The 27,479-nt window shown below is 39.6% G+C and overlaps 1 protein-coding gene across 5 annotated transcripts in view; it reads left to right on the forward strand.

Moving 5' to 3' along the window:
• Positions 1 to 27,479, forward strand: part of KIF1B (kinesin family member 1B) — a 148,132-nt gene that overhangs the window by 67,552 nt on the left and 53,101 nt on the right. For 4 of the 5 annotated variants that reach the window (XM_079938471.1, XM_079938472.1, XM_079938474.1 and 1 more), the window contains 7 exons: positions 6,380 to 6,459; positions 7,532 to 7,607; positions 10,896 to 10,975; positions 11,486 to 11,592; positions 12,379 to 12,462; positions 12,680 to 12,860; positions 12,986 to 13,058. In XM_079938471.1, the coding sequence (XP_079794597.1) occupies positions 6,380 to 6,459; positions 7,532 to 7,607; positions 10,896 to 10,975; positions 11,486 to 11,592; positions 12,379 to 12,462; positions 12,680 to 12,860; positions 12,986 to 13,058 (681 nt within the window). Of the gene's footprint in view, positions 1 to 6,379; positions 6,460 to 7,531; positions 7,608 to 10,895; positions 10,976 to 11,485; positions 11,593 to 12,378; positions 12,463 to 12,679; positions 12,861 to 12,985; positions 13,059 to 19,085; positions 24,103 to 27,479 lie in introns of those variants that run through there. The other variant, XM_079938475.1, reaches the window with a different exon arrangement.

The following is a 27,479-nucleotide window of genomic DNA, read 5'->3' on the forward strand; positions in this document are numbered from 1 at the left end:
TCTCTGCCACCTTAACTGGATCATGATGAAGTAATTAAATTGTATTTAGCATTATGAACATAGTTATTAACCAGTGCTGTACAAATAGCTAGATAATACATGATGTGAGATCAAAGTGAATGACGCCTGAGCCCAACACTCCTTGGAGCTTAAAAAAATGTTCCTGATGTCACTCTGTTTTTTCAGAATTTTTTAATGTACAGTACCTGCAGGAAGGAAAGACCCTTAAAGAGTGTCCTCTTGACTCCTCATTTCTGAAGCATGAATCCCAATTTCAGTTTAATCTTAAAATTAGGTTTCTAGAATGAGGTATGGGCAGCTCTGGAGACCAGCATGCCAGGCCTGCCTGCAGAGTAAGTTGATGATGACTCAGACTGAAAACTGTCTTCCTGTTGGCATCTCTATTTTATTTATACTAAGTTTGTTATTCAGGCTTGAAGAAAGAATATTCCTCACTCTTGCTTAATTTATGGTGAGCTACTTAGTAGAATATTTTCTTTAAAGGCTGTTGATTCTGCCTTAATTGGAAAACAGAACACAGGAAACCCAACTATAGACCTGGCTCAGGGAGAAGTGGGACCTCGGGATAATCACTTAGTTTCTGTGGTCCTCAGTCTCTATATTTCTAGAATGTTTCTGGAATAAATGGCTTTTTCCAGCACTGAAGTTTAGCTAAATGACACTCAATATTGTTTTCTCTAACCTTTCTTCAGAGTTTAAAAAAGTAACTTTCTAGGGACTTCCCTGGTGGCACAGTAGTTAAGAATCCGCCTGCCAATGCAGGGGACACGGGTTCGATCCCTGGTCCGGGAAGATCCCACATGCCGCCCAGCAACCAAGCCCGTACACCACAACTACTGAGCCTGCACTCTAGAGTCCATGAGCCACAACTACTGAGCCCATGCACCTCAGAGCCTGTGTGCCACAACTACTGAGCCCGCATGCTGCAACTACTGAAGCCCTTGCGCCTAGAGCCCGTGCTGCACAACAGGAGAAGCCACCGCAATGAGAAGCCCGCGCACCACAAGAAAGAGTAGCCCCCGCTCGCTGCAACTAGAGAAAGCCTGCGTGCAGCAACAAAGCAGCCAAAAATAAATTAAAAGAATTAAAAAAAAAAGCAACTTTCTAGACAACATAAAAGTTGCAACTTTTAAGCCCTAATGAAAAAGAAAAGTATATTGTACCTTACTCAGCTTACTAATTAACTTTTCTACAAGGAGCTCATATTCTGATTTACCCTCCAGGTGGTGAGTAAAAAGAGAGAGGTCACATTAGAGTTGGCAGCAAGATGGTAAGAGGATTCCTAGACAGTAACTTTGCTTCCTTGGGGTGAGTTTATAGTTGCCCCAAAATAGAATAGCTTTACTACAGCCGGATTAATCTCTGCTCTGATACACTCTTTTTCTGAAGATAACCAACCAGGAAAAAAATATTTTAAGTATCTCAAAGGTCAGTTTGTATTTCATAACTAATATCAGAGTGGCTTGTGGACCACAGTATATATAATAAGCACTAGTCTCGGTGCTGTGGTTTGGACATCCTGTTATCCTATGCCTTTGTTTTTGAAGTTGTCACTTTAGAGTGTAAAGGTTTCTATCCAGCTGTCTTTAATTTAATTGAATTTTTTAATGGAAGTATAGTTGATCTACAGTGTTGTGCCAGTCTCTGCTGGACAGCACAGTGACTCAGCCATACACACATAGACATTCTTTTTTTTATATTCTTTTCCATTATGGTTTATCACAGGATATTGAAGGTAGTTCCTTGTGCTATACAGTAGGACCTTGTTTATCTATCCTATATGTAATAGTTTGCATCTGTTAATCCCAAACTCCCGGTGCTTCCCTCCCCCATCCCCCTCCAGCAGTGTTTAATAAGCCTTAAAATCTTGTACGTTATGGTGGTAGCTTATATATACTTGCCCTTTTATAGTCATTTGCAGAAGCATTTAATGCTATCCTGTTTCAGTTGTTGAATAACTTGTGGCATGTTAGAGGTAGGCTGTTGACCACTCGGCACCTGGCACACTTCCTTCCCTGGCTATCTCATTCCTTACCGTAACCATATGGGTTTTTCTTGGCTGCTGGCCCTCTAACGTGGCTTGTTGGTTCCTCACTCAGCAGTGGAGTGGCATATGCACTGCATGTTATTCATTCCTATTGGAGGACTGTGTAGAGATGCCATTCAGGGGGCTGTTTTAGTCTTTCAGCCTATGTGTGTGCTCGGGGGTTGATGAGAGCCAGTTTAGGCGATTTTGTCTCTACCTTCCTGCCTTCCGCTGCAGGCTCGTTCTAGCTTCTCCCACTTTGTAACCGACTCATTTCTGGGTACCTGCTGCGTGGTCCCCTTTATATTCACCTTACTGACGCCCAGGCCTTTTCTAACTTTTATCAGTTTTGCTCTTTGTCTAGCTTAGCCTGTTGTTGTTATTGTTCTTCTCCTCCATCATCATCATCATCATCATCATCATCATCATCATCATCATCATGCTCTCCTGTTTGTTTCTTCTGACTCCTTGAGTCTTTACTTGGCTTTTTTATTTTTTTTAATTTTTTTTATTTTTGGCTGTGTTGGGTCTTTGTTGCTGTGCGTGGGCTTTTCTCTAGTTGTGGCGAGCGGGGGCTACTCTTCGTTGCGGTTTGCGGTTCTCATTGTGGTGGCTTCTCTTGTTGCAGAGAGTGGGCTCTAGGAACACAGGCTTCAGTAGTTGTGGCTCACAGGCTCTAGAGCGCAGGCTCAGTAGTTGTGGCGCATGGGCTTAGTTGCTCCGTGGCATGTGGGGTCTTCCTGGACCAGGGCTCGAACCCGTGTCCCCTGCATTAGCAGGCAGATTCTTAAACACTGCGCCACCAGGGAAGCCCTACTCTGCTGCTTTTTTTTTTTTTTTTTTTTGGTACGCGGGCCTCTCACTGTTGTGGCCTCTCCCGTTGCGGAGCACAGGCTCCAGACACACAGGCTCAGCAGCCATGGCTCACGGGCCCAGCCGCTCCGTGGCATGTGGGATCTTCCCGGACCGGGGCACGAACCCACGTCCCCTGCATCGGCAGGCGGACTCTCAACCACTGCGCCACCAGGGAAGCCCAACTCGGCTTTTTAACATGCTACCATGCCTCGTTCCAGAAAACCAAGTGCCAGATGCCTCAGGGTTTATTGTATTACATATTCACAATTTCTTTCTATGTAGATAGTTATGTTTTGGGATCTCAGAGGCTTCATACAATAGCCCGGTAAATGAATTATACAATGAAATATTTTGTGAACTGTCAAAGCTTCTCATCCTGAATCACTACCACTACTATTATCTCATCATCATTATCATCATTGTCATCTGACTTTCTAATTTCGTATCCAGGACTAGCATTTTCTCCTGCTTTTTGCATGTGCTTAACTCCCTTTTTGGTACCCCTCTCCCTCCATTTTTTGCCTGGTCAGTTCATTCTCAGTATGAGTATCACTCAGCCTTGACTCATCCACCCTCCAGCAGACCTGTGAACACTTCAGTTGTAGCACTTAGCACACTGCCCTGTTGTTTTTTCCTACCATTCCCATTCACAATCCTCTAACATGCTGCTCTAGCTATGCTGTTGTTCCTGGAAAGTGCCAGGCATTTCCTACCTATTCCCTCACATACCCATGCTCTTCCTTTGTGTCTGCCTATGTAGAACCTTGTCAATGAGCTCTGTCCTGACAACCCCACTGCAGATTGCTCCCTCACCCACCCCTCCCCCTACATTCCTCTTTTCTTTGCTTTATTTTTCTACAAAGCTCTTATCACTGTCTGGCATACTGTATACTTGACTTACTGATTAAAATGGATTGATTATCTGAGTCTCTTTACAAGAATATAAGCCCCATGAGGGGCAGGAATTTTGTTTCCTGCCATATCTCTAGTTGCCTAGAACAGGGCTTGGCATGTAATGCAGTTATATATAATTACTGCATGAATGAATGATCAGTTACTTCCTTCTCTCTCTGGTATACAGTAAGCTCCTGAAATCAGGAAACATGTTTTAGTTCTTATATTTCTGGCATATAATAAACACTCAGCAAGAGATTGGGAAATTGTCACTCTAGTGGCTACGTGCCTTCATATGAGATTAATATTAAACCTTTCTGGGAAAGGGAATTGGGTTGTGTTCAGAGGGGTACTGTATGCTAGGGGAGGAAAAATATCTTTCCTTCTACCCTTCTAGGTTCTTGGCTGGGGCCCCAGATTAACAAAAGGCAGATAAACAAGAGAAAAGCTTACAAATTTATTTAGTGTTTGTTTACATGACATGGAAGACTTCATAAGGAAATGAAGGCCCAAAGAAGTGTTAAACATGAACATTTTTATGCTGGGTTTGGTGAAGAGTGAAAAGTTGTGGGAATATGTGATTGAACAAAGGGGGATGTGAGTTAAGAGTATAGGCACCTCGAAGGTATTGCAGGTTCAGTTCCAGACTACCGCAGTAAAGTGAATATCACAATAAAGTGAGTCACACAAATTTTTTGGTCTCCCAGTGCATATAAAAGTTAAGTTTACACTATACTGTAGTCTATTAAGTGTGCAATAGCATTATGTCCAAAAAAAACCCCTTAATTTAAAAATACTTTATTGCTAAAAAGTGTTATCATCTGAACCTTCAGCAAATTGTAGTAGTAACATCAAAGATCACTGATCACATATCACCATAACAAATGTAATAATAATGAAAATGTTTGAAATATTGCAAGAATTACCAAAATGTGGGCTTCCCTGGTGGCGCAGTGATTAAGAATGCGCCTGCCAGTGCAGGGGACACAGGTTCGAGCCCTGGTCCGGGAAGATCCCACGTGCTGCAGAGCAACGACTACTGAGCCTACGCTCTAGAGCCTGCGAGCCACAACTACTGAAGCCTGTGCACCTAGAGCCTGTGCTCTGCAACAAGAGAAGCCACTGCAATGAGAAACCCGCAAACCACAATGAAGAGTAGCCCCCACTCGCCGCAACTAGAGAAAGCCCACGCACAGCAATGAAGACCCAATGCAACCAAAAGTAAATAAAAATAAATTAAAAAAAAAAAAGAACTACCAAAATGTGACACAAGAGACACGAAGTGAGCAAATACTGTTGGAAAAATGGCGCTGGTAGACTTGCTCGATGCAGGGTTGCCACACACTTTTAATTTGTAAAAAATGCCATACCTGAGAAGTGCAATAAAGTGAAGTATAATAAAACGAGGTCTGCCTATAGTAAACTGGGGAAACTTAATGAAGGCCTATCTGTTCATATTCTTCGTGTTCCTTCATCTTGAGAAATAAGGATGCTCCATTCCTCCAGGTGTAGGGAGGTTACATCTCATGAGGGTCTTACGACTTGCTTCAAGAGGAGCTCAGAGAGTCCTTCCTACTTGTACCATTTCTTAAATCACTCAGCTTAAAGTATTCAGTATGCCAAGATAATACCATATTTGGGCGAGCATGTTCTGAACCCTGTCAGTGTTGTGGTGTTGTGGTGAAATTATAGTGAAACAAAAAACAATGAAGGGACTTCCCTGGTGGTGCAGTGGTTAAGGCTCTGATCTCCCAATGCAGGGGGCCCGGGTGTGATCCCTGGTCAGGGAACTAGATCCCACATGCATGCCGCAACTAGGAGTTTGGATGCCACAACTAAGGAGGCTGTGTGCCACAACTAAGGAGCGGGCAAACTGCAACTAAGGAGCCCATCTGCCGCAACTAAGACCCAGCGCAGGGCTTCCCTGGTGGTGCAGAGGTTAAGAATCTGCCTACCTATGCAGGAGACACGGGTTCGAGCTCTGGTCCAGGAAGATCCCACGTGCCGTGGAGCAGCTAAGCCCGTGCGCCACAGCTACTGAACCCCGTGCGCCTAGAGACCGTGCTCCGCAACAAGAGGAGCCACCGCAATGAGAAGCCTGCACACCACGGCGAGGAATGGCCCCCGCTCGCCGCAATAGAGAATAAGCCCAAGCGCAGCAGCGGAGACCCAGTGCAGCCAAAAAAAAAAAAAAAGACCCAGCGCAACCAAATAAATAAATAATTTCAAGAAAAGCAACAAATATCATTGGGGGCTTTTTTCTTTTGTAGCAGTGGCTGTCAGGAACAATGCTTTGCATTTTGGGATGCTAATATTACCTTTCCTTCTACACACACACTCTCTCACACACACATATACACACACACACTATTAAGCTATTTTTATTAGGGCTTAAAGAGAATTAATACATCTGGGGCTGATTTCTTTCTTTACATATTAAGAAAGGGAAAAAAACCCACCTCATCGAATTAGATTCTGCCTCATATCCTCAAAAGGGCATCATCTGCTTCTTGCTGCTCTTCCTAGACACGGAATGTTGAATTATAAGACTCTTTGGTGCTTAACTGTGTACTTCCTCCTTAGGAATCGGAGAAGATCATTGCAGAGTTGAACGAAACCTGGGAAGAAAAGCTGCGTAAAACAGAGGCCATCAGAATGGAGAGGTCAGGAAGTTAAACTCTGGAATGTTTCTAAATTTTCTGAGGAATTTAGATTACTTTTATAGTAAGAAAAGATAAAATAGAAGTTAAAAACAAAGAACCTTTCCTCCCCAAATACAAAACAAACAAACCCGTATGGGACTTATGGCCCAATTTACACTCTGAAGTGAAATTCACGTGTTCCCTAGGGAGTCGTGTTCTTAGTTACTGTACTACGTGTTGCTAGGGATCCATATAAAAATTGAAGATATTGAAGAGTTTTTAATTTGCAAAAAGACTGCCTTTGATAAAGGCGCAAATAAAAAAAAAGCTGTTCTGATTACTGACTTTCAGAGTTATGTTTTCTAGAACCTCTTTGGTAAGAGGTTAAGTAGTTTCAGTTGCAAACTTTCAAAATCTGTATTTTATCTTAACCTCCCAATTCTCTACCCTAAAGATAAACATAATCCAAAATAATACTTTTGCTATTGGAATAAATATACATTTAAAAAATGTTAGTTCCTATCTTCTTCCTTCATGGAAGATGAGGCAGAAGTGAGTGCTAACGTGTTTGTAAAGTGAATGTATGAAACAATTTTCTTCTCTATTGTAGAGATTTTAAGCTAGAATTGTTGAATCAATATGATGGTGGTCATGGGAACATGATATTTGAGAAAATCACATTTATAGATAATACTCCCTATATCAAAGTTACTTTCTGATTGCTTTCTTGGATTTTAAGGAATGGTTCTTTGAAGTGGATGTATTGCCTTAAGGGAATATTCCTTTCTTCCTTTTTTTATATTAATAGACATATTTATGAATTATTGTCTACCTCCGAAGTCAGATGTGACAAAGTTCTTATTTGGGTGAATATAGCTTTACCTAAGACAAGAACATACTTTATTTTGAATATACAATTTCTCTTAGAAATAATTTCTCATTAATGATGGGATAAGCAGATTCTTTCACATTTGTATTACTGACTTTAAACATGGACAGTTGCTTTTGCTCTGCGTTATTTTCCAATTCAAGTTAGACTGACTGACTTGACATTTTGGTATTGTTACTCTGATACGCTTGTTGCTTTTTCTAGAGAGGCCTTGTTGGCTGAGATGGGAGTTGCCATTCGGGAAGATGGAGGAACCCTGGGGGTTTTCTCACCTAAAAAGGTAGGGAACAATGTTGTGAAACTTAAACAAACAGAAACACTTTTTGTTTGTCTTGGTCACGAGGCACTTCATGTCTTTCAGGGCTGGCTCCTCTTCTTCCTTTTCTTTTAAATCTTGAGACTTGGCTTAATTTCTGATATTTTTGATTTCATCTTACAATACAAGGCCAACCTGTTTCTAAAATGCTTTCAGAAATATTTACTGTTTATAAAATAAAATCCAAGGCAGTATAAATCTGTAACTTTTGGTCATGATTCAGTATGTTTCCTCTTCATCGTTGCTTTATCTAAAATTCCTAGCCTAACCTTGCATACCTTGCTTCAGTTTGGCTACTCTTTCTATGTAGTTTTCCCCACAGATGCCAGCAACCCTGAATTATAATTCTTTGGAAGCAGTTTCAGCTGTTCAGGTTTGTGTAGAAAACTACTGCTTCAGTTTGCTTTTACAGTTTGTGTGATAGACAACCACTGGACTGAGTAAAGCAGCTCCTGTCCTCATCCGTCTAGCCTCCTCTGCTCCCTTCTCAGTTTTTTTTTTTTTTAATGACTCCAGTAGTTACTGTCCTACTTACCTAGTCATAGTTGTTAAGTAGTAGATACATTTTTAGCTAATTAGAATAGCAAGGTCTTTTCTTTCTTTTTCTCCACCCCACCCCCTGCTTAGTTGCTTCTTAGTTATTATTAGATATTGGAAAACTATTATGAAATGATTATTTTGTGTGCTTATTTATAGGACAGTAATAGAACATATATTGATGTACAAAGCATATATTTCATACTAGTAATAAATGGTCCTTCATTTCATATGATTTCAGATTAACTATTGGATACTTAAATGTCTTCATGCAAGGGTCTGATAATGGTCTCTCTAGGTTAGCATGGAATGGGTGTGGAGTTTTCAACTGGTACTTTAATTTTATGTGATATGAAATAGTCCTGTGGGTTTTTTTTAGGATTCTCTGGTTAGGTTTTTCTTTTTTATAAATTCTGATGTGTTATTTTCAACAAAGAAAATTGATTTAGAGACATTTTTTATATATATATATATATATATATATATATATATTTTTTTTTTTTTTTTTTTTTTTTTTTTTTTTTTTGCTGTACGCGGGCCTCTCACTGTTGTGGCCTCTCCCGTTGCGGAGCACAGGCTCCGGACGTGCAGGCTCAGCGGCCACAGCTCACGGGCCCAGCCGCTCCGCGGCATGTGGGATCTTCCCGGACTGGGGCACGAACCCGCGTCCCCTGCATCGGCAGGCGGACTCTCAACCACTGCGCCGCCAGGGAAGCCCTGGATATATATTTTAGACCTGGAACAATAATAACAGTATTTCATATGTTTATATTGCCATAGGTCAATGATTTTTCAGTAAGACATTATTTTATTCAGATATATTATGTATGATTGTAGATATTTTAGCAGTTATAGGCTTGATAGAATTTAGATTGTGCCTTTGCATATATCTAAAGGTATTTTATAACATCTTTCAATGTTACGAACTGTGAGGAAAATTTTTATAACAACTTGTAAAATTATGGCATTTAACACAAATTATAAATAACTTGAATAAGTATTGTGTGTTATAAGTATTATGAACAGCACAGAATTCCAAACTGAGATCCCAGTTTCCAAAGCTTTCTTACTTGATTTAACTTTCTAGACTTCTTCAGGAAAGGAAGGGATACACCACTGATCACATCCAAATTCAGTTTTACAACCTGTTTCTGATGTGTTAACTTGATTGTGGTAATCATAGCACAATGTGTATATGTATCAAATTGACACATTTTACAATGACATTGTACTACCTAAATAAATACAGACTTTGTCATTCATATCTCAATAAACTAGGAGAAAGTTACTTCTAAGGGAAAAGGAAAAAAAAAAACCAACCTGTTCTTGAGGTTCCGTTTTCTTTAGGCCAGTCTCATGATGGGTTTTAAAGAATGCTGCCCACAGAGGGCTTTGACTTTCTCAAACCAACCAAGCTGTTAACTGTAGAGACAGATGTTAGTTGGAAGGATGTAGAGGTTTTCCTAATTTCTTTTAAATCATCTTTTGCAGTCCCTTTCCTTAACCTGCTCATCTGACTCTTCTTTCATTTTTCTATATTTGCCGGCACTGTCTTGAGTAGATTTTGACCCCAAGACCATGTGACTTATTTTTGGATTCCAGTGGGGTATTTTCACCAAAGAAGGTTGGTTTTTAAAAGATTTTAGAAATAGTAGAGTTAGATGAAAAGGATTTTTAGAAGATGTATTACTGAATGTCAGTAATTTTAATTTCTTCTTTAAGATAAAAACTAACAAACTAAAGACAATAACTGGGACCATGGAAGAACTGATAAAAATTATAAAGGGAAATGATAGGGGATGTGGGAACATTTTTATAAAGTAAATGAAAAATTAAATATTTCTTGAGGTTGTAGGGGGCAAAAAATGATTTTTCCTCTACCTTTCTGAATTCTTGGCTGAGACCCCTGTAATAAAAGACAGATTAACAAGAGAAAAACAAAGAAGTTAATTAACATGTATACATGGGAGATACCCAGGGAAAAATGAGTAACTCCCTGAGATGGTTTAGAATTCTGGCTTACATACCATCCTAATAGGGAAAGGGGATGGGAAGGTAGGCCTCTCAGGGGAGCATAATTGGCTTTTAGGAAAGATGAAGGGACCCTTCAAGAGTAGATGGGAGGAATGATAGTTTGTGACAAAGTTTGTCTGGGTGTGGTATCAATTTCTAGTTTTCTCTCCTGGTTGATGAGACTCCCGGGAGGGGATTTCTGACAGCTGAGTTCCTTTTGGACCATCCGTGCTTAAGCATGAAAGGGGATTCAGAGAAAGCCGCTCTCTGCCTGTACTGTTTTTCAAGTGCCTAATAGCTCAAAATAATCAGTATGTCAAAGTGGCATGTTTAGGGGTGGCAAATTCTGCTGTCTTTCAAGATTTTTGACCAAGTGTTTACAAAAATTATGATTAATCCATTCAGAGAATCAGCCTGCTCTAATTTTTCTTTTGTGTTCTCTACGCTTTGACCTTATCAAGAATTGGATCTTGTTCATTATCCCAGAACTCAGGTTTTTAAATAGAATGCATTAGTGTAGTTTGGGGAGGCCTGCAGAGAGTGTTTTCTGTTTACTATGGAATTGCAACTAGGAATGAAAGCAGTCCCTCTTCTAGGCACTCTGGTAATCCAAGAAGCCATCAGCCTCCTGTATGTCCCTGTCATTCTTACAGCCCTCTCAGTGGTACTTGCTCCAAATTGATCATCTGTAACCTTTTTCAGACGCCACATCTTGTTAACCTCAATGAGGACCCACTGATGTCCGAATGCCTTCTTTATTACATCAAAGATGGAATTACAAGGTACATTTGTTTCTTCTTTTGGTCACTTAATGTTTTCTTTTCTCTTAGGATGATTGAATAGCTAAAGGGAAGTTGTTTTGTGAAAAATTTCTTTTACTAATTTGCTGTTTTTCTTGTCTGAAATAGTTTAAACTATCCTCTCTACTCTTCTCAAATTAAGTGTTTTAACCAGCTGAACCAATTAATGTGTAGTTTTTTCCTAGCAGACCGTAAGTAAAATTTTACTCCTAACATTTTATATGAATTCATTAAGGAGAGTAGTTCACTCGTATGTTTTTATGATGCTCTGTGAGTTATTTGGTGTATCATTTGCCCCTTCGTTGCTTTTTCTGGTGTAGGGAGGTTGACCATATATGAAAATAGAGTTTGCAGTTCAAAGCCTCTGATTTAAAAAAAAGGCAATACCTTTTTTGTATGTACCAAAGAATATTCGTTGGGAGAAAGAGGCTCATTGTTTGTAGTGCTTTTTGTGTCTGAATTTCCCTGGGAAACACTTTCCCTTGTGTTCAGGGTTGGCCAAGCAGATGCTGAGCGGCGCCAGGACATCGTGCTGAGTGGGGCTCACATTAAAGAAGAGCATTGTATCTTCCGGAGCGAGAGGAACAACAGTGGGGATGGTGAGAGTTCTTGGCTTAACTTTTTCAGCAAACTTTTCATTCTATATGATGAGAAATCCCCAAGGCTTGGTATTCCCTGTCTCTTTCTTTCAGTGATACTTTCTTGTACAATCTAATATTTGAAAATGGAGAAACTTGGGCTGCTTATAAATGCAGGCATGGACATAGCTACTTTACATGAAAAAAGCCTGGACGAAAGGAGCCGTTTTGTTACTGCCAAGAATTGAGCGGGACATAGGCAATTAGGCTTGGTCTTGAATCTTAATTATTTGATAGACTAGTAAGAAGGGAACAAATATCCTGGGTAGTGGGAGATTTGAAGAACCTCTGGTCTTAAGCCAGTAGAATTTATTTTTACCTAAAAGGGAAGAAAAAGTCCACCTTGATTTTTGTCCAGGTTATTAACAAAACAACAACAATCTTATAGTACTTTTGTGTTGTATAATTTATTCCTCCCTTAGTCAAAATATTAGCTTTTGATCTTAGGTTTCTGATTATTACCTATATCTCATACTTAAGATTTCTGATGGTTTTCGTTTTTATATACTGAACTGTCAGATATCACTGAAGCTAACATTTCCTATCTTCTTCTGAAGTTTGTCAAATTCATTTAAATGTTTCTGAGCCACAGCCCTGGTTCTGGTACCCTAAAATGAACTATTATATAGCTACTAAGCCACTTGGTTGGTTGCAGGAATCTATTCTAGTCACCTTGAATCCTCACCTGCTTTCCATTATTTTCTTCCAGTGGTCTGTGATGCTAACATTAGTTTGTTTTCCTCTTAGTTATTGTAACCCTGGAGCCCTGTGAACGTTCAGAAACCTACGTAAATGGCAAAAGGGTGGCCCAGCCTGTTCAGCTGCGCTCAGGTGAGACTGGAAGAGGCTTGAAGTCTTCAGAACACAGGGCTTGTGCAAGCAGCTCTTTAATTCTTTATCTAAAGGTTGAAGTGATAGTCAGCATTAGGATTTATGTTCCTGTAAAACTCCAAAAGCTGTCTTTTTGCATTAGGGAGAGTTAGGTTATTAACCTAGATGCAACACATTTAAAAAATGATTTCTCATCCATGTTTCTGTTCTGTGCTAGGAAACCGTATCATCATGGGTAAAAACCATGTGTTTCGTTTTAACCACCCGGAGCAAGCACGGGCTGAGCGGGAGAAGACTCCTTCTGCTGAGACCCCCTCTGAGCCTGTGGACTGGACGTTTGCCCAGAGAGAGCTTCTGGAAAAACAAGGAATTGATATGAAACAGGAGATGGAAAAAAGGTAATGTACAAATGTGATGTGGTCCACGTGACTCTCATTTCTTTTAAACACATAGCAGAATTCATGAAACAGCTCAGTGATTTTGCAATTTATTCTTTCCTCTCTTGCTTCTCTTTTCCGTCTAGGCTACAGGAAATGGAGATCCTGTACAAAAAGGAGAAGGAAGAAGCAGATCTTCTCTTGGAGCAGCAGAGACTGGTAGGAGTGCATCCTGAATCCTCTGTTAGGAAAAGGGCAGCTTGCTTTCATATCACACCTTCCCTGTTCCACAGACGAGCACTCGCCCAGTTGCTTCTCCACCTGTCATTGATACCATACACTATTCTCTCATTTCCTTCATGGAGAAGGAACTTACATCCCCTGGTAGCCTTAGCCTGAAAAACTGTCCTTAAAGGTACTACTTCTGTGCCTCTTATGTCTTAAAGTCAAGTCTTCTATCAAAACCAAGTGCTTTTTGAGGAAATAGTGGGAGCTTTTCTAGTAGCCTTTTCCTTTTGATAGTGGTTTTTGAGTAGGCACCAGTGGTGGTTCTTTTAATAATAATTACTCTGAATATTGAATTTGGTGGGTGTTTGCCTTGGTTTTGTTTCTGATCACCTGATAGTACTAATTCTCTGCTCTTGGGCTGACTTGGGGATTGTTCTTGTGCTGGGTGGACTTTTTTTTTTTGTAAGTTAAACTGTGTCTAAAAGTGTTGCTGCACAGTTGCATGTGTTAATCCTTTTCTGTTCCCTGCATGGAGTCTGAATCCTAAGTAAGGGTCTCCGTGGCATATGGGGCGACAGTGGAAGTAGGGGCTGCACACCCAACTCCGAGAGGAGAGGGAAGCCTTGTTTCTCTGGGTTGAGAAAGGGTTTGTTCGAGCAGCTGAAAAAGTCAGTTTATGGTTGCAGCTTATAATGCTAATGGCTATAGCATTTTATGATGTTAGTTGATTTTCTTCGTTTTGTAGAAACTGAATCTCATGAATGAATAAGTTTATCCAATTAGTTAGACTTTATTTTTTAAAGTCATCCAGTTTTGGTTTACAAAGCCCTGGTTATAAGAAGCTTCTTGGCATTCATTTGATGTATAAGAAAAAGGCATAACAGCCTTTGGACACTGTGATACAGTTTAGGAATTCCTCATTTTTTAAGATTCATGGACTTCTTTTTAGATAAGGGGATATTAGGGAGAAAGCTGGGGTACTGGTTTCTTCCCTTAGCATAAAATATACCATGTAGAATACCGAGTGTAAACAACAGCATGTAAACCACAGCCTGATAGCCGTGCTCTGCTTTGGAGAAGAGAGGCTATTGCTGAGTGGGCCAAAAAAGCCAAGGACTTGTGCAAAAGCAGTCTTTTCCAGGGCTGCTTGGTTCTCAGGCTTGGCAGTGGGTTAAATAAATCAGTTAGTTTGTTATCTTGGAAATTATAGTAAAGCCCAAAAAAGAATGGATTGTAAGAATAAATCAAGTGTTTGGGGCAAGATCATAGCAGTGTTATAGGTAGAGTCTCTTTAGGAGGCCTAGTTGGCATTTAGTTTGTAATGGAAACAGAAGGGTTTGGCTACAATGTGATCAGGGGCTTGAAAGCTTTGTGACACATGAAGGAGCCTTTTATCTTAATAATGTAGTATAATCTAATAACATGCCTCTGATGGTCTGTGGGTGATCAAATGAGAACAGGTATAATTAAGCTATATTTATTGTTAATAATAGTGCCTTGTATTTGTGTAGTGCTTTATAATTTACAGAGAGTTTTAACATCCATCATTGTTTTGATCCCCAAAACAACCCCCTTTGGAAGCTGTATATGTAAATAAAGTGGCAAATATTGCCTCTAGTTTATAGTTGAGGAAGCCACGTCTAAAAAATGCTGCCCACTCTTAAATACCTGTTAAGTCATGGTTCTGAGGCTTAAACTTAAACTTGAGTCTTCTGACTTGCTTCAGTGTTCTGTCCAGTAGAGCAGTGCTTCTCACCAACTTGGGAGTCTTATTAAAATGCTGATGCTGACTCAGCAGGTCTGGGGTGGGACCTGAGATTCTGCATTTCTAAACAGCTCCCAGGTGATGCCAGTGTGGCTAGGACCAACCTTTGAGTAACTAGGTGTAAGAGAATAGTGATGGCTGGTGATCATTCTATTCTGTGAAATAAAGACAGTGACCATTGAAGAAAGGGAAAGTAAATGTCTCTAGGACATATTTAGTTTCCAGAGGACATACTTAGTTTGCAAGTAATCAGGTTTACAAACAATAAATGCTGGAGAGGGTGTGGAGAAAAGGGAACCCTCTTGCACTGTTGGTGGGAATGTAAATTGATACAGCCACTATGGAGAACAGTATAGAGGTTCCTTGAAAAACTAAAAATAGAAGTGCCGTACGACCCAGCAATCTCACTACTGGGCATATATCCTGAGAAAACCATAATTCAAAAAGAGTCAGGTACCACAATGTTCATTGAAGCTCTGTTTACAATAGCCAGGACATGGAAGCAGTCTAAGTGTCCATCAACAGATGAAAGGATAAAGAAGGTGTGGCACATATATACAATGGAATATTACTCAGCCATAAAAAGAAACGAAATTGAGTTATTTGTAGTGAGGTGGATGGACCTAGAGTCTGTCATACAGAGTGAAGTAAGTCAGAAAGAAAAAAATAAATACCGTATGCTAACACATATATATGGAATCTAAAAAAAAAAAAGGTTCTGAAGAACCTAGGGGCAGGACAGGGATAAAGACGCAGACATAGAGAATGGACTTGAGGACACGAGGAGGAGGAAGGGTAAGCTGGGACGAAGTGAGAGAGTGACATGTACTTATATATACTACCAAATGTAAAATAGATAGCTAGTGAGAGGCAGCCTCATAGCACAGGGAGATCAGCTCGGTGCTTTGTGACCACCTAGAGGGGTGGAAAAGGGAGGGTGGGAGGGAGACACAAGAGGGAGGAGATATGGCGATATATGTATATGTATAGCTGATTCACTTTGTTATAAAGCAGAAACTAACATACCATTGTAAAGCAATTATACTCCAATAAAGATGATAAAAATAAATAAATAAGCAGCTCCTTTAAAGCAAAGAGGTTGCTTTCCTCCCATAAGTCCAGCTTTCTACTCCAGTTAAAGTTCTTGTCCTCAAGAGTTGATTTCTAACCCTTCAGCCTGAAGCATACCTAACAGTTAACAATACTGAATAAAAATGTAATTTTATGACCCTATATTGGTCAACCAACAGATATATTTTGAATGTACCCTATGGATATACATTGAGAAGATACAAAGGAATTATTATTCAGTAAATATTTAATATTTATTATATACAATTATTTTTGCATAACAACAGCATTAAAAAATGGAATTCAGGCTCATGAGTTTTCTATTACAATGATTCCCCAAATGCATCCCATTGTTACATTGCTGAATATTCTCTTATAGTTAGTGCTTGATTATACGCCTGGTCCTTTCTGTGCTTGCTTTTTCACACGTGTTTTGGGTATTTTCTCTTTTATTTGCATAATCTTCATGCAGAGTCTCTTTAGGAGGCCCACTTTGCATTTGGTATTTAATGAAAGCAGAAGGATCATTTAGTGACATGTGAATTGGACAGATCTGAGTAGTTTTTCCAACCCTGTAATAAATGAATCTAAATTTCTTAAAATCTCTCTTTTTTTTTTTTTGACATGAGATAGGATTTGCATCTTGGCACATAAGCTTTGCAAGAGTTTTCAGTATCATGGTCAGTATGTGATGGGGGTGATATGTTTGAGCTTTAAGGAGAACATATTCTACAGAGTCAATATGACAGTATTTTAAAAAGAAAGAAAATTATGGCCACTTGATGAGTTCTTTTAGATTTATGTAAACTCATTTAGTTATGTTTTATTTTAGAGTTTAAAGGCATAACTTTTCTCTCTTAAGTATGACATTAAAGCAATGATTAGAATATTTCCTGAACTAGGTAGTGTTCATTTCATCATTAAGCAGTTTTTAAAGGAAAAGAAAAGAAGCCAGGAAAAAACCTGATAGTTAATTATGTAGGAAGAATCAGAGAGAATTTGTGTTCTATAAAACTCAGTTTATTAAAAACAAACAAACAAAAAAACTCAGTTTATACATATTTGCAAGAAAACTTTTTTAGGAGTCAGACATACTTTTTTTTCTCTAATATTTATTAATGTCATCTTTTATCACTTTTTTATCACTTAAGATTTTAAAAATAAAAAGAAAAAAATAGTATAGAGTCTGTAAATTTAGCTTTATCTGCTTTTTGCTGCTAAATTTTCAAATAGGTAGGGGTTATAAATGGTTTAGTAACCATTTATAGACAAATAGAAATAATATAAATCAGTAGTAACATCTCCAGATTCAGGGGCCAAATTATTATTATTGTTAGAGGTTATTTTTTTGTTCCCTAGAAAGTAACTGTACCTAGAAACATAGAAATCTTTGGTCTAGAAAACAAGATACTATTTATCAGTTTCAACTCTTTTTTTTTTTTAAACCCTTTCCTAGAGATAATTTTGGTAATCATAGCCAAAGTAAAAGAGACTATTAAATAAGAATATTTTCATTTCCTAGACTATCTTGAACTACTCCTCCAGTGAGTAGTTTCTTTTCCTAGGAACTTTTTTTTTTTTTTTTTGCAGTACGCGGGCCTCTCATTGTTGTGGCCTCTCCCATTGCAGAGCACAGGCTCCGGACGCGCAGGCTCAGCGGCCATGGCTCACGGGCCCAGCCGCTCCCTGCGTCCCCTGCATCTGCAGGCGGACTCTCAACCACTGCACCACCAGGGAAGCCTGTTCCCAGGAACTTTTATCTCCTGAATAGAAATTCTTCCTTAATCCTATCTGTCATAGGGAGTTCTAAGTCCAACACTGCTTTCAGTTAGACCCATGTTATCAAGATTTGCTTGTGTTAGTTAAGAATAATTGGCTATTGTCCAAATAGCCATTGAAACTGCTTAGCTGTGAATTCAGGCTGCTGTTTTAGACCTAAGTAAAGTTGTTTGAAAAAGAGGTAATGGGGCAAAGACAGCTGGAAAGACAGAGAGAGATAACATTTTAAATTGGGTCCATAAGCAGAGTACATAAGCAGAATATAACCTTTGTGTTTTATGTGTTGATAGGAAGAGTTGTCAACTTAAAGTAATGTTCCTCGAAAAACTAGAAATACCATGGGTTTTCATAGATGGAACACGTCTCTAAGTTGTATTTATTAAAGTATTACTTGGGGAATTTTGAATAATGTTTAATGAAAGTATATTTACCTAGCTTAATTTATGTTCTGGAGATTTGTTTCCTAAAATTTTGGAGGTGAGGTATTTATTGTTTTAAGTGTGTGGAAAACAAAGTAGCAGACCCACTATGAAGATCCTTTTTTATGCATCCTTATTCTCTGGATAACAAACTTTAATTGTACAAATGAAATCGATCAATTTGACCTGACCCAAGACAGTAGCAAATCTGATATATGCTCATGGAAAGACTAGTTTCAGAACTCTCTTATCGTCTAGGAAAAAAAACAATTTGGTTGATAAGAACCTCACATGGTCTGCTAATAGGGATTCTTAGCATTTTTAACATAATCCCTGTTTGACTGCTTTTTCTACTTTCTCATCTTCTAACTTTTTTCTAGGGCTGCTCTTTTTAGTAAAGCTAAACAAAACGTGGCATCCTACAGCATTACTAACCTTTGTTAATCCGCCTGCTCGTCACATCTTGTATGGCATCTGTGCTCACTCATGGGGGAAAGAGTTTCTGGAAGAAGCAACAGCAATAACCAAGGCAAATGTGGGGAAGTGGCTGCATGGGTGTTAGCATGTATGGGGCAAAGGTTTTACTTCGTTTTCTTGAGATAGTGGAGATGTTATTTCACACCGTTTTGTTAATAACTTCATGTGACCTTACAGTGAGAGGCTGTTTCTCACTGTTTCAGTCCTCCTAAGAAATTTGATTGCAGATTTCATCACTTAAGGCAGAAAGTGGAAATTTGGATTAATGTTACTAGAAAAAAAAAAAAAGCAAATCTTTATATTAATAATAATCTACATAAGCATATGTCTTAATAGACTTGCACATCATTTAGGGTTTTTTTTGTTTGTTTTTTTTTTTAGTTTTTTGGATTTTGTTTTTAAATTTATTAGGGCTTTTTTGCTTGCTTTTTCTTCGATTTGATTTTCCTTTTTTACATTTTAATTTTGGTTATTTGGGGGCCATTTTTTGATTTTGTTTTTCCAAAGGACGCGGATTCTGATAGCGGGGACGATTCTGACAAGAGGTCCTGTGAAGAGAGCTGGAAACTGATTACTTCTCTGAGAGAAAAGCTACCTCCCAGCAAGTTGCAAACCATTGTTAAAAAATGTGGCCTCCCTAGCAGTGGAAAGAAACGAGAACCAATTAAAATGTATCAAATCCCCCAAAGAAGACGCCTGAGTAAAGATTCCAAGTGGGTCACCATCTCAGATCTTAAGATACAGGCTGTAAAAGAGATATGCTATGAGGTTGCTCTCAACGATTTTAGGCACAGTAGGCAGGAGATTGAAGCCTTGGCCATTGTTAAGATGAAAGAGCTTTGTGCCATGTATGGGAAGAAAGACCCCAACGAGCGGGACTCCTGGAGGGCAGTGGCCAGGGATGTCTGGGACACGGTTGGTGTAGGGGATGAGAAGATTGAAGACATGATGGCCAGTAGTAAAGGAGGAACTGATGTGGATGACCTCAAGGTTCATATAGACAAGCTGGAAGACATTTTGCAAGAAGTCAAAAAGCAAAATAACATGAAAGATGAGGAGATAAAAGTATTAAGAAATAAAATGCTCAAAATGGAGAAAGTCTTGCCACTGATTGGGTCTCAGGAACAGAAAACCCAAGGAAACCACAAAGCAAAGGAACCTGTTGGAGCTGGTGCCAGTAGCAAGTCTGAGATCGATGTATGTAAAGGAGACAGTGGAGAACTTGGGAAAGAAGAGCGTGTTTCCCAGCTGATGAATGGAGACCCAGCTTTTAGACGTGGACGTCTGCGTTGGATGAGGCAGGAGCAAATTCGGTTCAAGAACCTGCAACAGCAGGAGATAACAAAGCAGCTTCGCCGGCAGAATGTACCTCATAGGTTCATCCCTCCTGAGAACCGGAAGCCCCGGTTCCCCTTTAAGAGCAACCCTAAACACAGAAACTCTTGGAGTCCCGGGACACATATCATCATAACAGAAGATGAGGTTATAGAGCTTAGAATTCCGAAAGATGAAGATGGAAGGAAAGGAAATAAACAGGAGAACCAAGAGAAGGGGAGTAGAGCAGCTTCTAAGGATCCCCAGTTACCATGGGGCTCTCAGGGCACTCGAAGTCAAGATCACATTCAAGTTAGCAAGCAGCATATTAATAATCAACAACAGCCACCTCAGTTACGCTGGAGAAGCAACTCGCTCAATAATGGCCAACCGAAAAGCGTGCACTGCCAGGCATCTGCTTCTTCAGAATCACTAAACTCCCACAGTGGTCACCCCACCGCTGATCTGCAGACTTTCCAGGCAAAGCGCCATATGCATCAACATCGTCAGTCTTACTGTAACTATAACACTGGAGGTCAGTTAGAGGGCAGTGCAGCCAATTCCTGTCAAAAGCAGACTGACAAACCCAACCACTGTAGCCAGTTTGTGACACCTCCGAGAATGAGGCGACAGTTCTCAGCACCCAATCTCAAAGCTGGTCGAGAAACCACAGTATAAATTACTGGACAAACTTGAACCCTTGGTGGAGGAAACAGACGATGGTAGCTTATGATTTGGGTTGGTTCTAGCCTTGGCCTTGAGTTCCTAGTATTTGCGTTATGATTATAATGTTGTGCTTCTAAAATATTAACTGATTTTAATATTGTTAAAACATAAAACACTGGTAAATGTTTCGACACCTCCCTTTTGTTTGTATACCATAAGTGGGCAGTTTCTGGAATTTTGGACAAAACATTGAGACCTCCCTTATTTTTCTGAGACTTTCCTCCTTTCTTGGTGCCTAGATAATATACTTACTTACACAGACTGGTCTTGTTTCAGTGTAAGTTTGCTATGTTTTTACAATGCCTATAAATTTATCTGATATCCAGAAAGACTTGCCTCTTGGTTTATGCAAACATTCAAAAGAGGAATTTGATATGTAGCATTAAATGTCTATTATTTCCCCATGAATGTTAGACATTAGTTTAAAAATAATAACATGCAACTGTGTGAACACAGCTTTGGATTTCTTATCCATGTCTGTTTCTTTCTTTAAATATCATGGAAATTTTCAAAAACCAGAGCTAAATGTCTTTGGACATATTTTATAGGACACAGCTTTGCATCTTCCGTGGAACTTCCACATCTTCTTACTCTTCTATATTTTACATAGAACTGATTCAGTAGGGTTTTTTTTTTCTTTTGACTGCATCAGTGTATGTATGAATTTTGTCATAATACTGAAATCTTTAAATTGGCATCTGTCTGGATTTCTGTTTGTGGTTCGCATTTTGAAGTTTAACATATCATTTCTCACACAAATACATACACAGAGAGACGCTGAACTATTCACCAATATCTTGCCAACAGAAATACCAACAAAATACTCGTATGATTCTTTGAGCAGTATGTATAAGTTTATAGGGAGGTTATTTGGTGGAGAGAGGGGAGAGATGGAACATGGGGAGAAGGCTACAGCATTTGGCTGTGTGTACTTATTTTCAGTAGATGATGAAATAATGAAATAAGTTAACTTTGGTTTGGTTTAGAATAAAGGAGATGATGTATAATAAACTATTCTTTGGTCAGCAGCAGTGATCCTCACAGATACTCAAGCAAGGAAAGAGAAGTCCTGATGAACAGTTATTGTATCAATACCTCATTTTACTATGTTATGGTCTCAGTTTGCCTCACTGGAGAATCCACTAAAAAAGATGGATTTTGATGGGAAGAAAAGAATAGTTTTCTGCATCCTTCATCTCTTGAACTTGTCAGAAACTTTTTAAAGAGGCGGTGTGAAGAGCCAGAGATGTCTATGAGATTGTCTGACATCATGTTGTTGAAGATTGCTAAGTCACCTATCAAACGCTTGTCTTCCAGATGGTGTGAAAAATTACATCCAGGATAGCAGTTAATGTTCAAGGAAGCCTTAAAGATTGTGATTACATGGGTTTTTTTCCTTTGCGTGTAGGCACTATTCTTTATTAGAACATTATTTTTAATCATAGTATTTTTTTTCTTTGCTTCTAAGAAAATGCTTTTATAATGCACAGAAAGTTGCTTCCAATTAACTTTGGGGGTTATTTTTGCTTTCATAGCTAGAGCAGTACTAGTCTTCAGCTGAAGTTTTATGGCAGATTAGACAGGGGTGATGTCTGTCATGGGTTGACTGAACGATGTTTGTAATGAGTTGACTTAATTGAGATGACAGTGTCCTGTACCATGTGGTTTGAATATACTTGGTAGGGTACTTCAGATCAGTCACTTCAGTGCATCTTGTGTAAACCCCATTTGTCCTTCTTTGTTCTTCTTAGACATAGTTATGTTATCTATTTCTTTCTTGCAAAAAAGTTCATTTTCTAAAACTAATAATAATAACAACGCAGCTTTCAACTCTCTAGCAAAAGTGGGCTTTCAATTTTCCAACTTGAGATAACATAGGATAGGGCTATATATTTTCATTTTTATGGTGGCCTTTTAATGTCATTATGGGCAGGTACCTCCCTTTCACACTAAACAATGGGAGTGAGTTTCTCCTGGTGATCAGGAGACACTGTAGAATGAAAAGAAATACAGTATTTCATTTACAAATGTGGGTTGTGTAGGCACTATACCCACACTGATATTCCAGAGTTAGATTTGTATTTGTGCTTCATGTGCTGATCCAGGCGCCCTCAGATTATTGAAATGTTTAGATATCTAATGTAGCCCTTAATTTCAGATGACCAGAAAGAAATGAACCAAGATTTGATTGCCCTTCATGCATTTCAGAGCAGATACTTGTCTTAGAAAATAACTGTGTGAATGGAATTTCTTCATTGACTTTCACTGAAGAAGTAACTAGTACCATGCTTTTGTGATTGGTATAGCCTACATTGCTTCGTTTGTTTTTTTAATTTGACAGTATCTGTCCCTACGTTTAAATACTACAAGACCAAAGTGAAATGGTCACCATTAAGCCATTATTGTATTATTGAAATATCCCTAGCTATTATCATAGTGAAATTTTTTTTTAAAAGTTTGTGCTATTGAAATTATATAATGACCTGACAATAATGGAAATAGAGTCCCAATCAATTGGTACAGTTTCACAAACCAAACCACACACTATGGTATTCCTTGGAGAATTAAAGACTTCTGTTTATCTAATAAGTCTAAACCAAAGGGCTTTTCCTTTAGTTTTGCTTCTAATTCTTTCTGGTGCTTCTCTTTTCACTGGAAAATGCAATGAATGGGAATTGTTTATTCCATTGAAGTGACTTGAAGTGACCTCTTGTGCTTTAGGTGTAGGTTGATGCTGAAGAAAAACAAAACAAAACAGGACAGAGCACAGTTTGTCACACCGATGTCTGCATTAGAGGCTGTCAGACTACAGGAAGTTACATAGGTTTTCTCCCGTCAGCTGCTATACCCCTGTGCCTTATTGGTCCTTTGTAGACTTGCCTTAATGATTTGTACAAAGGACTGGGAGCAGGGGAAGCTGTTGAGTCCTGGCGTACCTTAATGAAGACGCCTTCTTAGGGGCAGTGCAAAGCAAGCATTTGTTCTGCACTGTTAGAGCCAAATTCTGTATTATGAACAGTTTTCATAATTGTCTACTTTATGTCATCTTTCTGAGATTTAAAAATCTGCTCTAGATACTTAGTTTGAACCAATGTAGGTTGTGAAGTGTATTGGTTTCCTCCCATCATTACTGTAAAAAGAAGTTGTGAATCTTCTTGTTAATGAACTATGGATTTCTCCCTCAGTTTCTTTTTAGAAAATGCTTGAAGATTGTCTTTGAGTGTAAGATCTACCTTTTCAGAAAGGGAGAGTTAGTTTGTAATGTTAAAAAATAAAGTCCTCATTCAATAAAAACTGAAATTATCTCTTAAGAGTGTGATTTCTCTCTGATGTGGGAGGAGGGAAAGTGAAACAGAGTGATGCTAAACCTGGTCTTGACTTTTATTTATTGCTCTTTCACCTGAAGATGGTTACAAACCATACCTTTTAAAAACTATTTCTACATGAACTTGATTTGTTTAGAGCTTTTGCTTTTTGTTACCCTTTTTGATTTATCAAAATTCTATCTTAAATGAGGTCTTTAATCCCTATTTTATGCTACGTTTTACTTAAATAAAACCTTTTATATTATAAGATAATGAGGATATCAGATATCCCTTTATGATTTCTTTGAGTTTATCTTGTATTTTCTGTTTTTTTCAACTATATAATTTTGATTTGCAGTTTTCTTTAAATGAAATGGTATACTTCATATGGGTAGAAATGAAATTTCTAGAAAGCTTTGAGTAACTCTGTTTAGCTTTTCTTTTTTCCCTTAGCCACTGCTTTTCTCCACCCAGAGCATTGATGATATGTTAGAGGTGAACAGGACAAAGCAGAAGATTTTTCTGGAGCGGACCATCGGTCTTATTGAACATTTGGACATGACATTATTTTTTATGTTGAAAAGCAACATAATCGTACATAATGGAGTAGAATACAAAATCCACATGGGTTTTTTTTTTTTCCCCAACATGAGTTTTTAAATATGAAATTTGGAACTTAAGGGAAACGTTAACGCTTGGACTGGCTTGCTTCAGCCTTCTTACCCTTTCCCTTCAGGTACTTTGTATTTCTCTGCTGTTGGAGAACCTGGTGGAAAAGTTGCCAAGACCTGACCATTTCTAGGACAGTGCAGACAATTCCAATGCAGTATGATATGTGTAGTGATAGTTGTGTGCACAGGATGAGTGTGGGCAGAGTGGGAAAAGTTTTGAAAGAGGAAGCCCTGAGCCAAGAGCAGAGTCCCAAAGTACAACTGCAAATGTATCCAAGTGAAGAATGGCAGGGAGAAGGAGGAAACGTGTCAGGTCCAGGGAACTGCCAGTAACTTGGGGGACCTGGCGGGGGATGGGGCAGGGGCCAGATCATGGCATGCTAAGGACTTCGGATTTTATCTTGAGCATGACGGAAGCTACCATGTATTATACAGGGAGATTGCATTCGTAGATTCATCTTTTAGAAATGGCCAAAGTTTGGGTTGGATAGAGGCAAATTCAGAGCCCAGTGCTGCAGTTGGGAAGTTGCTGGATGAACTAAATGAGAAACGATGCTTTCCAAACAGAGGCGGGGGGACAGGATGGAGGGAATGACTGATAGATTATTTGGAGATAGAATCAATGAATCAGTTCGTGGAAGGGGATGAGCCCTGTGTATATATCCCACAAGGTGAAGAAGGCTCTTGCTTGGACCATGTTTGGAAAGTAAAGTTAATGAGACCAAGATAGGACTGAGAGATTGGGAGAAAATAGGAGCTGCACAGGTCTAAGAATAGGTGTTGCGAGACCCCTGGAGGCATAGATCTGAGACTGTGTCCGCATGGTGCTGCTGGTGGTGAGTACATTAAGGTGTTGACAAGAACTGGGGCGTGGACATCTCCCTTCCAGCTATCGCTTGCTAATTATAATCTGCCATTAAAAGAAGAAGGCAGCATTAGCAAAATGAGCCAAGCCTCTAATGTCAGAAACAGCCTAACCAGAAAACCCAGAATTGTGACATTGATTTTACCTTAAATGCCACCTCCTCAGAGATGCCCTAGTTGGGGCACCATCGTGTCTCACCTGTAGTACCACAGTAGCCTCCTAGCTGGTCTCTTCACTTCTGTTCCTGACCCCCGTACGCCATTGTCCACATAGCAACCAGCAGCGTCCTTTGAAAACAAAAATCAGTGCCAGTGGCCTCCAGTGGCTTCCCATTGCACTTTAAAATATGAACCTCTTATCGTAGCTTCCAAGGCTGTCCCTGTTTGGGCTTCTTGCCTGTCTCTCTGACTTTAAGTCTTGACATTCTCTTACTAGCAAGCACTTTGGACTTTTGTTCTTTGAACTTGCCAAGCTCGTTTCCACCTCTGGGCTGTTCACTTCCTCAGGACTGGCATCCTTTCTCCTCGTGCTGAGCTCCTCTTCCGGATCGGTGCTCACGAGCCCCTTTTCCTGCCGCAGCCTATCCCAGGGCAGCTCACTGTTTAATAATAATGCTAACCTGTAGTTATCTGTGCACTTACTTGGTGCTTCCATGAGACTGTAAACTCACCTAGAATAAGCACCTATCTGTCTTGTTTTCTTCACTGTTCGTCTGTACACATCACCCAGAAGAGTGGTTCTCAAACTGTCGTGTGCATCAGAGTCCCCTGAGGGGCTTGTGAGAACATAGAATGCTGGTCCCACCCCCAGAGTTTCTGATGCAAGGGGTCTGGGGTAGGGTCTGATAACTGTATTTCTCATAAGTTCCCAAGTGACACTGATGCTGCCAGATCAGAATCCACCTTTGAGAACCACTGTCTAGAACAGGGATTGGCAAACTTTTTCTGTAAAGGGCCAGAGAGTAAATAGTTTAGGCTGTGGGGGCCTCGTGGTCTCTGTCAAACTGCTCAGCTCTGCTGTTGTAGCAGAAAAGCAGCCATAGACAATATGCAAAGGGATGGACATGGCTATATTTTGATAAAACTACTGTATTTATCAAATGGTGGGCTGGATTTGGCCTGCAGATTTGCCAACCCCTCAAAGATGGTCACTTTTGAGAACTGTTAACTAGAAGATCAGTACACGACTGTGTATCTGATCTAGAAGACAGGTAAGTGCCAGATGCTGGTGGGTCAGTGGTGAATGACAGATCCCCGGCCTCCTGAAATTCACAGAGTTGTGGAGGAGATAGCTATTAGACAGTCACACCAGTGGTTATACAGTACATTTGTGACCAATGCCCTGAGGGAGAAATACAGGGTGCTCTGAAAGTTTACAACCAGGTGCCTCAGGGAACAAAAAGGTGGCCTTTTCTTGCTCTCAGCTGATGATTTTCATTTTGAGAAAAAGAAGGAATCAGAAGTAAACTTCCTTTTCTTCCCACTTCTAGGTCTGCGTCCAAACCGTACTTGGCCTTCCCTCCTGTTGGTGGAAGAACCGTCTGTGCTCCTGTCTTAGCCCAGCCCTTGTTCCCTTCATCCTGTCTTCTGAGGGACTTATTGAACATTTACCCCTTCTCTTTTACAACATCAGTTTTTCTCCCTCCACATTATTCCTGTCAGCATTACAAGCATGTCATTTCACCAGTTATAAAAAAGTTCCATGTTCCCTGTGACCTGCCACTGCAGTTCTCTGTTCCTTTTTCTAAAAATACTCCTGAGAGCGTTTTCTGTACTTTTTCCCACTTGTCCACCTTCTTTTTCTTGTTTCCTCTCCCCATTCTTAGTTGAACTCACTCTGGTCAGACTCATTCCCACCTCACCACTGAAGCCACCCTGATTAGGGTCACCAGCAATGTCCATGGTGACAAATCCAGGGTGTTTTCTCAGACCTCATCTTACTAAATCTGTCTAGCATTTGACATGCGTTGCCTGCTCTTTACTTCTTGGAACACCTTATTCTCTTGGCTCCTGATTTTCCT

This window comes from Stenella coeruleoalba (assembly GCF_951394435.1).
Source record: "Stenella coeruleoalba genome assembly, chromosome: 1".
Taxonomy (NCBI): Eukaryota; Metazoa; Chordata; class Mammalia; order Artiodactyla; family Delphinidae; genus Stenella; species Stenella coeruleoalba.